Raw genomic sequence first — 12,001 nt, 5'->3', positions numbered from 1 at the left:
CTTCTCGCAATGAATGACTTCCTCCGATGCATGAATATCAACTCACGATGCATGACTTTTCCTGCAATGTATGAATATCAACTCGCGATGCATGACTTTTCCCGCAATGCACGAATATTTTTTACAATGCATGACTTACCGCAATGCATGAATATCAACTCGATGCATGATTTTTCCGCGATGCATGAATATCTTCTTGCGGTGCATGACATTTTTTGTGATGCATGAATATTTTCCCACGATGCATGATGCTCATCGATGCATGAATATTTTCTCGTGATGCATGATTTTCTGCGATGCATGCCTTTTGCGATGCATGAATATCTTTGGTACCAAATGAAGATAGTGCTTCAAATGAGCCACATAATGATCTTCTGGGTGCCCCCTAGATAGTGATATTGTCTCAATTGACAATACGGTAAAATGACCCTCCATGTAGTGTATCATCTGAATCGATAACACAAATAAAATGACCCTTGAGGTAGTGTGCCATCTCAACCGACAATAAAAATAGAATGACCCTCTGGGTAGTAATTCTATCATGCCTAATAATATGATGCAAATGACGTCATTGGCGAAAAACCATAAAATGTGTTTCTTGGGGTTTTCATTTGATTCATCTTCAACCACATTTGTATCTTCATTAAAGACTTCATGTTGTTGGGAATTGAATGAAACAATAATGTTCACACTACCAAGTCTTCGATATAAGCAACATAAAATATTTCATGTAAACCCACGTCCACAGAATAATCGTTAGTTTTGAAATGAACTTTGTCGATTGCTTTAGTTGTTTGCTTTTTGTCTTGCTATCTTCGGTTGATTTTCTAATCTCCTGACCCTTGATCGATAAGATAAAATATTTTGTGCTTAAAACAATGAAACATAAAGGGAAATTTAAGAAAAATAACTTTTCAAAAAGTAGTATTTTGAAAAAAAAATTACTGCCAACTATCATGTCACGTCAGAATTCGTGAACTTATTTGAGACTGATGCTTGGAGGTCTATCTCATCATTCGCTGGGGAGTATTAAAAGTCACTCTAGACTGTCGATAAACCCCAATTGAAATTTTGTGGTCATGCTCAAAATTTCTCTCCCAGTTAAGTGTCTCGACTCATCTTTAACTACTGGTGAGTAAATCACGGAATTTTTGAGATCCTCTCAAAAATTCTGTCCCTGTTGCAAACTTCAAAGTAACTTTAGTCTCGACTTGTTGAGGAAAAAACCTTTTCCTCGAGAATTTTTGAGTCCCTCTCAAAAATTTTGTCATAGTTTCCATTGTAAAGAAAAATTGAAATCTTAAGGGAGATATGACCAAACCCTTGTGGCTCCTACGTATCCCGTTATGGTAGGAATCAGGTCAAACATAGTCCCTCCTCAAAGGTTAAAAATAATAAGAAAGTTTCAAGGAAACCAACTGAGGCGACATAGAAATTCAACGTAGTTCAAATACAAAGAAATTCAAAAGAGGTAAATGGGTGACTGAGACTGACATAGGCCGCCTACATATCTCATTCTTGAGAATTCATGTCAGACGTTTAAAAGAGGGATAAAATTCAAAACAAAGCAATTACAAGCAAAAACAGAACAAATACAAGGAAATGGCAGAAATACAAACTAAGCTTCAGATGTAGTATCTCTTGACAACATCTCAGTTGATCGGTTTCGGCCATGCGATGTCATCCACATCTGACAGGATCAAAGCACCTCCAAATAATACTTTGCGAACCATATAAGGTCCTTGCCAATTTGTCTTCAATTTCCCTTTGTACTCATCCTGATGAAGAAAAATGCGCTTAAGTATCAATTGACCAATTTCAAATATTCTGGCTCTGACCCTCTCGTGGAAAGCACGAATCATTTTTTGTCGATATAGTTGACTATGACAAACAGAAACTATTATTTTCTCATCAATCACAGTTAACTGGTCAATGCGCCTACTGACCCATTCAACATTGCTCAACTCAGCTTCTTGAATGATTCTTAAGGATGGTATTTTAACTTCAGCAGGTATGAATGCTTTCATTCCATATACTAGCAAGTATGGAGTAGCTCCAATTGATGCTCAGACAGTCCTTTGGTAACCCAACAAAGCATATGGCAACATCTCATGCAAACCTCGGTACTTGTCAATCATTTTCCTCAGAATCTTCTTGACGTTCTTATTGGTAGCCTCTACAGTTTCATTCATTTGAGGGTGATAAGCGGTTGAGTTTTGATGAGTAATACTGAATTGCTTACGTATACCTCTCACCAAGTGATTGTTGAGATTTGCACCATTATCAGTAACGATAGATTCTGGCACTTCAAACTTGCATATCAGATTATTGTGAACAAAATCAGCTATAACTTTCTTGGTCATTGAAATGTAAGACAATACTTCAACCCACTTGGTGAAGTAGTCAATGGTAACCAAAATAAATCTGTGTTCGTTAGAGGTGGATGGCTCTATTGGACCGATGCTATCCATGCCCCAAGCTACAAATTGCCAAGGAAAACTCATAGCATTGAGTTTGTGCGGCGGCACTCGATTCAAATCACCATGCACTTGACAATTATGACATTTTTGCACAAACTTGCAACAATCATGCTCCATAGTCATCAAGAAATAACCAGCTCAAAGGATCTTCCTCGCTAAAGTGAGTCTATTCATGTGTGTGCCGCAAATTTCTACGTGTATTTGTTCAATAATCTTCGCAACTTCGGCAACATCAATACATCTGAGAAGTCCTAAATCTGGAGTCCTCCTGTAAAGGATTTCTCCACTTAGAAAAAAGTTGAGAGCTATATGGCGAATCAACTTCTTCTGGTTGGATGTTGCATCTTCAGGATAACTTTCGATCTCGAAGTACTTCTTTATATCAAAATACTATGGCAAACCATCTGGTTCCGCTTCAATATGTGAACAATGGACCGGATGTTCTTTCAGCTCTATATCCACAGGATCAATATAATCAATACCTGGATGTTTAATAATTGAAGCAATGGTGAAAAGAGCATCAGTCAACTCATTTTGCATTCTTGGAGTGCGTCTGAACTCAATCTTGCGGATTCTCTTGCACAACTTCTGTATATATTGCACAAACGGTGTGATCTTTGGATTTTTCAATGCCCATTCTCCTTGAACTTGATGAATCAACAAATCTGAATCTCCAATAACCAGCAACTTGTGGTCATTTATGTCGATGGCCACCTTCAACCTAAGAAAGCATGCTTCATATTCGGCCATGTTGTTCGTGTAATTAAATAGGAGTTCGGCCGCCACATTATAATGCTGACTAGATTCTGAAACTAAAATAGCTCTAATACCTCTTCCTTGGTGATTTTCCGCTCCATCAAAGAATACTCTACAACCAGGGTATGCTTCAGAAATATCATCACCTACAAACGATACTTCTTCATCGGAAAAGTAAGTTTTCAGCAGTCCATACTCTTCGTTGACAGGATTTTCTGCAAGATGATCAGCCAAATCTTGTGCTTTCATTGCCTTCTGAGTGACATACACAATTCAAATTCAGTCAAAAGCATTTTCCATTTAGCCAACTTTTCGGTTGGCATCGGTTTTTGGAAAATATACTTTAAATGGTCCATTCTGCAAATGAGATATGCAGTATAAGATGACAAATAATGCCTCAATTTCTGGGTGATCCAAGTCAAAGCAGAACATGTTCTTTCCAGAAGAGTGTAGCGGGACTCGTAAGGAGTGAACTTCTTGCTAATGTAATAAATAGCTCGTTCCTTCTTCCCTGTCTCGTCATGTTGACAAAGTATGCATCCAAATGTGTTTTCTGAGATTGAAAAATATAGCAACAATGATCTCCCTTCTCGCGGATAAACCAATACTGGTGGATTAGACAACTAATTTTTTATGGTGTTGAAAGCAGTCTGACATTCTTCTGTCCATTTTGTCGAACCATCTTTCTTCAACAGCTTGAAGATAGGCTCACACACCACAGTGGATTGATCTTAGAACCGATTGATGTAGTTCAACCTCCCTAAGAAACTTATCACTTCCTTCATAGTTTTTGGAGGAGGTAACTCTTGAATTTCCTTGATCTTAGAAGGGTCGAGTTGAATGCCTCTTCTGATAACTATAAATCCCACAACTTGCCAGCTGGCACCACAAAAGCACATTTGGCGGGATTTAACTTCAATTTATACCAACGCAGACAATCAAAGAACTTTCTTAAATGACTCAAGTGGTTCGAACTCTCACAGGACTTGATTTGACATCATCTACATAAACTTCAATCTCTTTGTGAATGATGTCATGAAAGATGGTCGTTATAGCCCTCATATAAGTAGCACCAACATCTTTGAGACCTAATGACATCACACTGTAATTATATACCCCCCAAGGCATTATAGAAGTTGTCTTTTCTGCATATTCTTCATTCATCAAGATCTGATGATAACCTGCGTAACAAGCAGATTTATCGATTAGAATGTGAATGTTCGGCAAAGGAAAATTGTCTTTTGGGCTAGCTTTGTTGAGATCCCTGTAGTCGACCCAATTTTTGATCTTCCCATCTTTTTTGGCGACTAGACCAACATTGGCCAACCAAGTTGGGTATTTGTCACTTCCACTAATCGAGACTCGATCTATCTGGTGCTATCTTCTTTAATCTTCAAACTTAAATCAGGCTTACACTTCAGAGCCTTCTCTTTCACTTGACTGAACCCTATATTAATCGGCAACTTGAGAGACACCACATTGTTACTCAGCCCTAGCATGTCAATGACTTCCCAGACGAACACATCAATGTATTCAGTAAGAAAATATATCAAATCCTTTTGAGATTTATTCAAGTAGACACTAGTTTTGACCTCTTTGACACACTCTTGGTCTCCCAGATTCATAGTTTCAGTTTCTTCCAAATTCGTCTTATGTTGATTTTCAAACTGCTAAAATTCCTCAGCAACATACTCTGATACCTTATTTTCCTCTTCATATTCTTCACCCTCATCATCACCTGCCTCATTTTTTTCGTTCATCTCATGACATGATATGACATTGCCATGTTTTAAATTAAAATTACCGAAATCATAAACAAAGAAAGTTAGAAAAGTAAAATATAACGAATAAGAAAACAAATTGAGTGTTCAATAAAAAAGACTTTAATTCAAATTTTAAAATAATGCAAAATTTGGCCTTGGCGAAGGGCCGAGTTGCCTTAAATATTACGAGGGAAATTCAAAATGCAAGTAATTAAAGAAACTTCAAAATGGTAGGTCTCGGGCCTCTTCTAGAGTACCACTAATTTTCAAAACAGGAATAAACAATGTCCTTCTACGAAGTTATTCGGGGAGTCAATATTGGTGTGAAGGTCAAGTTCTAAAGCTTCTCTATAGGCTCAGCATCACGGATACCAGCAAGCTCGACATCGTCCTCTATGACAGTGTTAATCTCTTCAAAAAGGGCCCAAATTCCTTCCCCAAGGCCATCACGATCCGCATGCGCTTGGACTGTAAATGACTGGTACAAATGAGGGAATTGTCTAGCCAATGATTTGTCCTTACTCTTCATCATCTTCACCTCATCATCTGTGGGGACGTACCACAAACCATACCTTGTTCCTTTGACGGGAACTTGAATAGGCTCAACGATTCCTTGGAAATTTCATCCCAATCCAAAATCTGGCTCTAATTTTCTATGGAGCATGACTGTAGCAATCATCTTGTACACAGAGGGCATAAAAGGTTGCAGAGCCAAATCATCACCGATGGAATTAACCAGCTCCACCGTTTAGAAATCTGTGCCTCAAAAGACTTCATCTATGGTTGGCGCATGCCTACTGAAGTGGTTTCCTTCAATGTGAATAACCAATTCCTGCTCCTTTCAGATGAACTTTATCAGCTGGTGAAGGGTAGAAGGCACATCTCCATCCAAACGGATGAATGGCCTTCCCAGAAGGAGGTTGTAGCTAGTGTCTATGTCCAGGACCTGAAATTTTGCATTGAACTCTGCAAGGACCATTGGAATGACCAATTTCACTACTCCAAGTGTGTCTCTCTGCACCTCATCAAAGGCTCTCACGTTGACTTAGTTTTGTTCAAGCTTCCTCAAATCAAATCTTAGCTGCCTCAGAGTCGATAGCGGACAAATATTGAGACAAGATCCATCATCTACTAAGACACGATTTATAACCCTGTCCCGACATATAATAGTGACATGCAAAGCTTTGTTATGCATCCTCCCTTCGAAGGGAAACTCTTTATCACAGAAGTTGATCCAATGTCCTCGGATAACCTGGTTGATCATGGCCGCTACATTGTCGCCTATGGTGACCATGGGCACATATGTATCATCCAAAGCCTTCGTGAAGGCTTGCCTATGTAGTTGTAAACTCATAGACAGGGCCCATACAGAAATTAGAGCCGGGGTTTTACCCAAATGCTTAATAATTCAATAGTCCTTCGGCTACATCTTTCTCTAGAATTCTTCAGCTTTGCCTTCCCTTGTTGACCTATTTTCTTGGTCTCTCTTTTGCCCTCCATGGGCCAACTCTTTTTTAGTATAACATCTATCAGATCTGGTCATACCCTGAGCTGAAGCAGCTTTGATCACAAACCTTGGTTTAGTGGGAGTTTCTATTGGCACCAAGACAACAATCTCTGCGGGTGTCAAAATCACAAACTCCCTCTTCTCCTTGATGCTCAGCGAAGCCATGAGTCTTTCAAGCTCGTCATGAACAATCGGGACTACCGCCTTTGTCATGCAGCAATCATCGTCCGTCTATATCATATTAACATTGATGCTCCCATGATTTGGCAAAGGATTATTGTTGATGTTGCGTGCGACTATCTGGAAGGAGACCACGTTCTAGTCGATTAGATCCTGTATTTTGTGCTTAAGGTTAATACAACCCTCAGTATCATGCCCAATGCTAATGGAGTCATATGTACACTTCTGATCAGGTTTGTAAAATCAGGAGCTAGTTTCCATTGGCTTGGGTCCCACTAGATGGATATAACCTGCCGCACTTAATCACTCGTACAACTTTGTTCGGCTTTTGACAAGCACTGTAAAATTTCTGGTAGGCTTTTTCTCAAATCTAGGATGAGAGGGATCGTAGTTTCCTTGAGGAGGAGGCATCTGATGATAGTTTTGTACATTAGGATGGGGAGCTTGATATATGGGATGGGGATTAGTTTGTTAATTTTGTGATGGAGCTTGGTGGTTCGTGGGGGTATTTTGGTATACTGGAGCTTGGTATACTGGGGGAGGCGCCCGGTATTTTGACTGCACGTTGGCGCAGTTAAGGGCAGCGCTTTGTTAATGAGGAGATCGAGTTTGGTAAGTTTGTGGAGGATTTTGGTAGATGGGGAGTGGACTTTGATAAACAGAAGGGGGAGTATTCTGATAACTTGGGGAAAAGTATTTTGGTAGCCTAGAGGGGGAGCATTTTGATAATCGGCTTGTGTATAACAAACCTAGTGTGGACTCTTTGAAGGTCCAAAATGACCATGGTATGATGATGATCTTCTCCAGGTTTTCTTCTTCTCATAAGAACAACTGACACATATTCTCTTTTCTTTTTTAACAAGCCCGAGGATCCGGGCAAAAGAGTAGCATGGGTAATCTTCCCCGTTTTCAAATCATCCTCCATAGTCTCACCTACCTTGACTGTCTCAGTATATTTTTCTTCAACAAGCAGCATGATTTTGTCATAGTATTTAGGTTCTTGACCATGAACAAACACCTCAACAATTTCTTTTTCATACATGGGAGGTCGAACTCTGGCTGCGTCCTTTCACCATCTTTACGAAAACTCTCTGTAACTTTCGCTGCACTTCTGCTTCATCTTTTTTGAGGAATAACAATCAGGGACAATCTCTACGTTGTAAGAAAATTGCTCATTCAAGTACTTATCCAAGGTATTCCAACTGAGCCATTATTAGGTCTCGTGAGATGTAAACCATTTCAAAGCTTGTCCGCTCAAACTTTGGCTAAAAAGTCGAATTAGTACATCTTTATCTCTCACAACTCCTATATGATGGTCACAGTAGGCCCTTAGATGCGCTAAGGGGTTCCCTATTCCTCCAAAAGTGTCAAACTTTGGCATCTTGAACTTTTTTGGGTGGTCCAGATTTGGATGAACGCATAAGTCCTCATAGTTCAAACAGGCGACATCAGGAACGCACTGAAGTTCCTTCATTACTTTTTGGATCTTCTCCTTTTGTCTTTCTTAGCATCCTCTTCTTTAGACCTCCACTTTTTTTCTTGCTCTTCATAATGGTTGAGCTCAGAACCGTTCATATCCTACTCAGTAGGGACGGGAATTTGGAAAGTGGTTTTTCTGGGTAGGGGTTGAGCGACAGAAGGACTCGGGGCGTTTTGAGTATTTTGGTAGTTTTGGGTGTATATGTAGGGAATAGTATGTTTATTTTCGTAATGGAGGGATGTTTGAGGATGGAGTGCGTTTTGGTTTTGTGGAGGTGGGGCGATTTGGTGATTGACATTTTGAGGGGGAGGTGGTATTTGAGAATTGGGGTTTTGAGGCGGTGGTGGATTCTGGTAGGAGGTTTGGGCATACTGAGGATTTTTTGTCATTATTCTGAGGAGGAGTATACGGTGGATTTTGATCTTGTTCCATGTTTGAAGAGGGAAAGTACAACGGATGCCTCCTATCAGTCAACGCATTGACAGTAAAACCCAGTGGAGGCAGATCTTGTCTCCTTTGCATTTCCACCCTCGACTCGGTAATTTGCGGCATTAGCTGCATAATCAGTTCATTTGATCCTCTATGGTGGGTTGAGCCACCACAACGTCAGTAAGACTATTTATTCGTTGTTGCCCCCTATTACTGTTTTTCCCTTATCTTCACTTTGGCCGGGAAAGGAATCTGCAAGCCCTTTAGATCTAGTGAAGTAGGGATGATCAACAAGTTTAATCGACATAGACTAGTTTGTAAGTACCTTTTAGAGGAAAACAACTCATAGGCAAATTCGTTAGTTTAAGTTCGGAATACATAACACAAAATACCACATACATAGAATGTAAACACACAAAAGTTGCTTTGTTTGAGGACATGCGGACCCACTAGTTAAGGGGAAACTAATTTTGAATAAGCAGGAGTTTGCTCGTTTTACTCTGGGATAATCTTAGAAAGGTTAAATCACGTTAAGCTAAAGTATTCTTGTTGCATCTCTTTAACGTCCATTGATCTGCACCTCATATTCCATTGTACAGTAAAAAATTGGGGGAATGAAAATTTTGAAAGATAGGGACCGGGCCTTAAAGCTACCAACGTATCTCACAAGAAAAATTCAAGCCCTACATAGTTCGAATACAAAGAAATACTTGTTTTCATTCATTTTAGATGATTACAGGGGAACTAAAAAACAAACAAAAGCTTCAAAAGATAAAGGTAGTTCCATCGGAACCCTTCTTCTCCTCAACGTCACATCATCCACGGAAAATCGACTCGACTTGAATCTTTCCTATGCTGATGACGTATTCCATGTCGTGGCGGAATGCAAGAGATTTTTCAATGCTATGATACGTGGACATGTGAAAGGGGCAACATTTCCGAACATCGATTCCAAGGGAATATAACACTCCAAAATCCTTGTAAAGAGGGGTAAAGACCCCGCTTCGAACCAACACTGAGTAGACTTCCACCATTGTTTTCTTGAAAGGCGTGAAAGAGCAATGATAGAACTTGGTTGTCTTAGTGACCGGTATGTTGAGCCTCGATTCATCACACGCAATGATGATGTCGTCACCCAAACAGTTTTCAATACTATCCATATCGAGCAAACGATGGACCACATTCTTAAAATCTATGCGCTCCTCTATTGTGTGCCCTTTTTTTGTTAGGATGACATTCACAGGTCTTGCAAATGTCCCCTGGTCCCACCTGGGAAGATGTTCTTTCGACGGGCCTCAACATACGCCTTGACTGATAGTGCTCGAAAATGAGGGCGCATGAAATAGATTTCATCCATATTTGGTATTTTTGTGGATATGCTTCGAGAGTGACTTTTTGGTCGCCTTCTCTGAGAAGTCCTTGGAGAGAAGGTTTACGGGCAATTGATTCCTCGTAACTTTCTTCAATGTTCTCCAAGTCAGTGGCCTGAGGGGAAACAATATGTGATATAGGTGCTTTCCACGCTGCCTCCATATGTCGATCATCTCCTCTTCGGTTGGTCCAGCCTTGATATTCTTGCCTTTGTACATAGCGGTGATTTTACCTTTCCTTAGATGATAGAGTGATTCTTAGGAATTAGGGATTAGATTTTTTTGGTTGGCAAACTCAAGACTTGGAAAATTTGGTCGGACTTTGTAGTAGTGACTTGTGTATATTTTCTTGGAAGTTTTTAGAAAGGAGTGGGTTAGAAATTCCCCCATTCAAAGCAACATATCACATAAACAGTTAAAAACACATATATCGCGCCCTAATCATGCATACGACCCTTTGTGCAAAAGGTAGGCCTAGTGATCTGAAGGATATATTGCGTCATTTAAAACAGATTGTTGCACCCCCCAAAATAAGCTTCACAAATAATTATAGAATTCGTTATAGAGTTTTAATTGAAATGGGGACACATTTTGCGGGAAGGGGAATACATTGCAAATACAAAAGAGAAAACAATCCCACGCAGGGGAATTAGTACGTTGAAGGTCCCCCTCCTTTTGCTATTTCTACCTCTTCAGGAATGATGTAATTTCTTGTTATCATGTACGACTCAGCAAACACAACTTTGAAGATGGTGGCATGTCCTAGAGAGTGTTGATCTGCTCATTTAGAGATGTATCACGCATCAAACATGCCATCACATCGGTTAATTCTTGTAACATCACAGCTAAGGCCGTCTGACCTTCAAATTCTCTGGATTGGTATTGTTGTTCTTTTCATAGAAATTCATGTTCCCTTTGGTCCCATTCCTGCTGAAAATGATACGTTTGGATATGGAGCCTCATTTGAGGTCTTTGATTTCTCGACCCACGCATGGTGTCGGGTTTACTACACCATGCAAATCATCCTTCAACCATTTTTTGTACTCATCAACATACCCAGCTTCATACCTATTTTCAACAATACCTCCTTTCATGTTGACCTGCCCAGCCCATTCCTGTAGGATGGTTTTGGCGAAAGATATCTTAACACACCCATTGTAATCAATGATGAAGGAGCTAGCATCACCTTGGACAAGTGTGATTTGTCTTCTACAAAATTGTCGCATCACACTAGTTGGATTATATAGTCGCATTCCTCTGCTGCCAGGAAGGACCGAAAAAGGACGTTTGGCCCCCCGAGCCGCTATCTTCTCTGACATAAGTTTTGAAACATCCACTATATGTCCCTTTCTCTCAGGTCATAGAATACTTTTCCTATGCATCCCTCGTAGTTTGAATTGGGAATTTGCAGATGCATAGATAAAACTTGTAGTTGTCAAAGGTACTCGTCAGGGTTGGCTTGGACAACTCCTGTTGTTGCGTGCCATCTTTTTTACACAAATCTTCAGTCATCCATCACTTAAGAAAAATATTGCACCCTTGGAAAAATGGAAATCCGTTCTTACACAAACTCAGAGATCGATAGATGTCAGCCAAAATAATCAAAGCCAAAATGTAGTGTTTCTTTGCTTTTTCTTTACAAATCCCCCTGAAGATAGGGTCTACAACCATCACAATCCGGGTATCGATATAATTTCCTTCATCCTGAGGGAATACCATCGTGCCTAAGAGGCATGCTGAGAATGTAATAGTCTGAATCTGTCTCCAAGTACTATGATTATAGAACTCGTTCAGAAATTTTCTGAAATAGCTGTCGTGTCCCCAGCGTTAAAAAATCTCATCAATGGTACACTTTGAGTATCTAACAAGTTCGCGTCCACTAACAGTAACATGTTCTTCAGTTTTAGACTAGTCGACCTATTTGGTAGTAATATGTGATGATCTATATGTTTTTTCCTCTTGCCACACATTTTAATTAAATCCAAATAATCTTTTATCTCCTCGATTGTTGATCTTATCTCGACATCCCCTAATCG

At 39.8% G+C, this 12,001-nt stretch overlaps 1 protein-coding gene across 1 annotated transcript; it reads right to left on the bottom strand.

Annotated features, from left to right (window-relative positions):
* Nucleotides 1–1,652: 1,652 nt before the first annotated feature.
* Nucleotides 1,653–2,597, bottom strand: LOC107019669 (uncharacterized protein K02A2.6-like). The gene is made up of 2 exons (XM_015220071.1): nt 2,120–2,597; nt 1,653–2,035 (listed from the first exon to the last, which is right to left on the bottom strand). Exons 1-2 carry the CDS (start codon nt 2,595–2,597, stop codon nt 1,653–1,655), a joined length of 861 nt encoding a protein of 286 aa, XP_015075557.1.
* Nucleotides 2,598–12,001: the final 9,404 nt, after the last annotated feature.

This window comes from Solanum pennellii, chromosome 5 (genome assembly GCF_001406875.1).
Source record: "Solanum pennellii chromosome 5, SPENNV200".
Lineage (NCBI taxonomy): Eukaryota > Viridiplantae > Streptophyta > Magnoliopsida > Solanales > Solanaceae > Solanum > Solanum pennellii.
The sequence above is the reverse complement of the archived record's forward strand: the minus strand, read 5'-3'. Positions and strand labels throughout refer to the sequence as shown.

Bases quoted from the DNA above. Each gene is read 5' to 3' on its own strand.
- LOC107019669 (XM_015220071.1), bottom strand. From the start codon at position 2,597: ATGGAGCATGATTGTTGCAAGTTTGTGCAAAAATGTCATAATTGTCAA. The intron at 2,036-2,119 runs GTTTGCATGAGA...CATACTTGCTAG, and splicing joins AATGATTGACAAGTACCGAG to TATATGGAATGAAAGCATTC.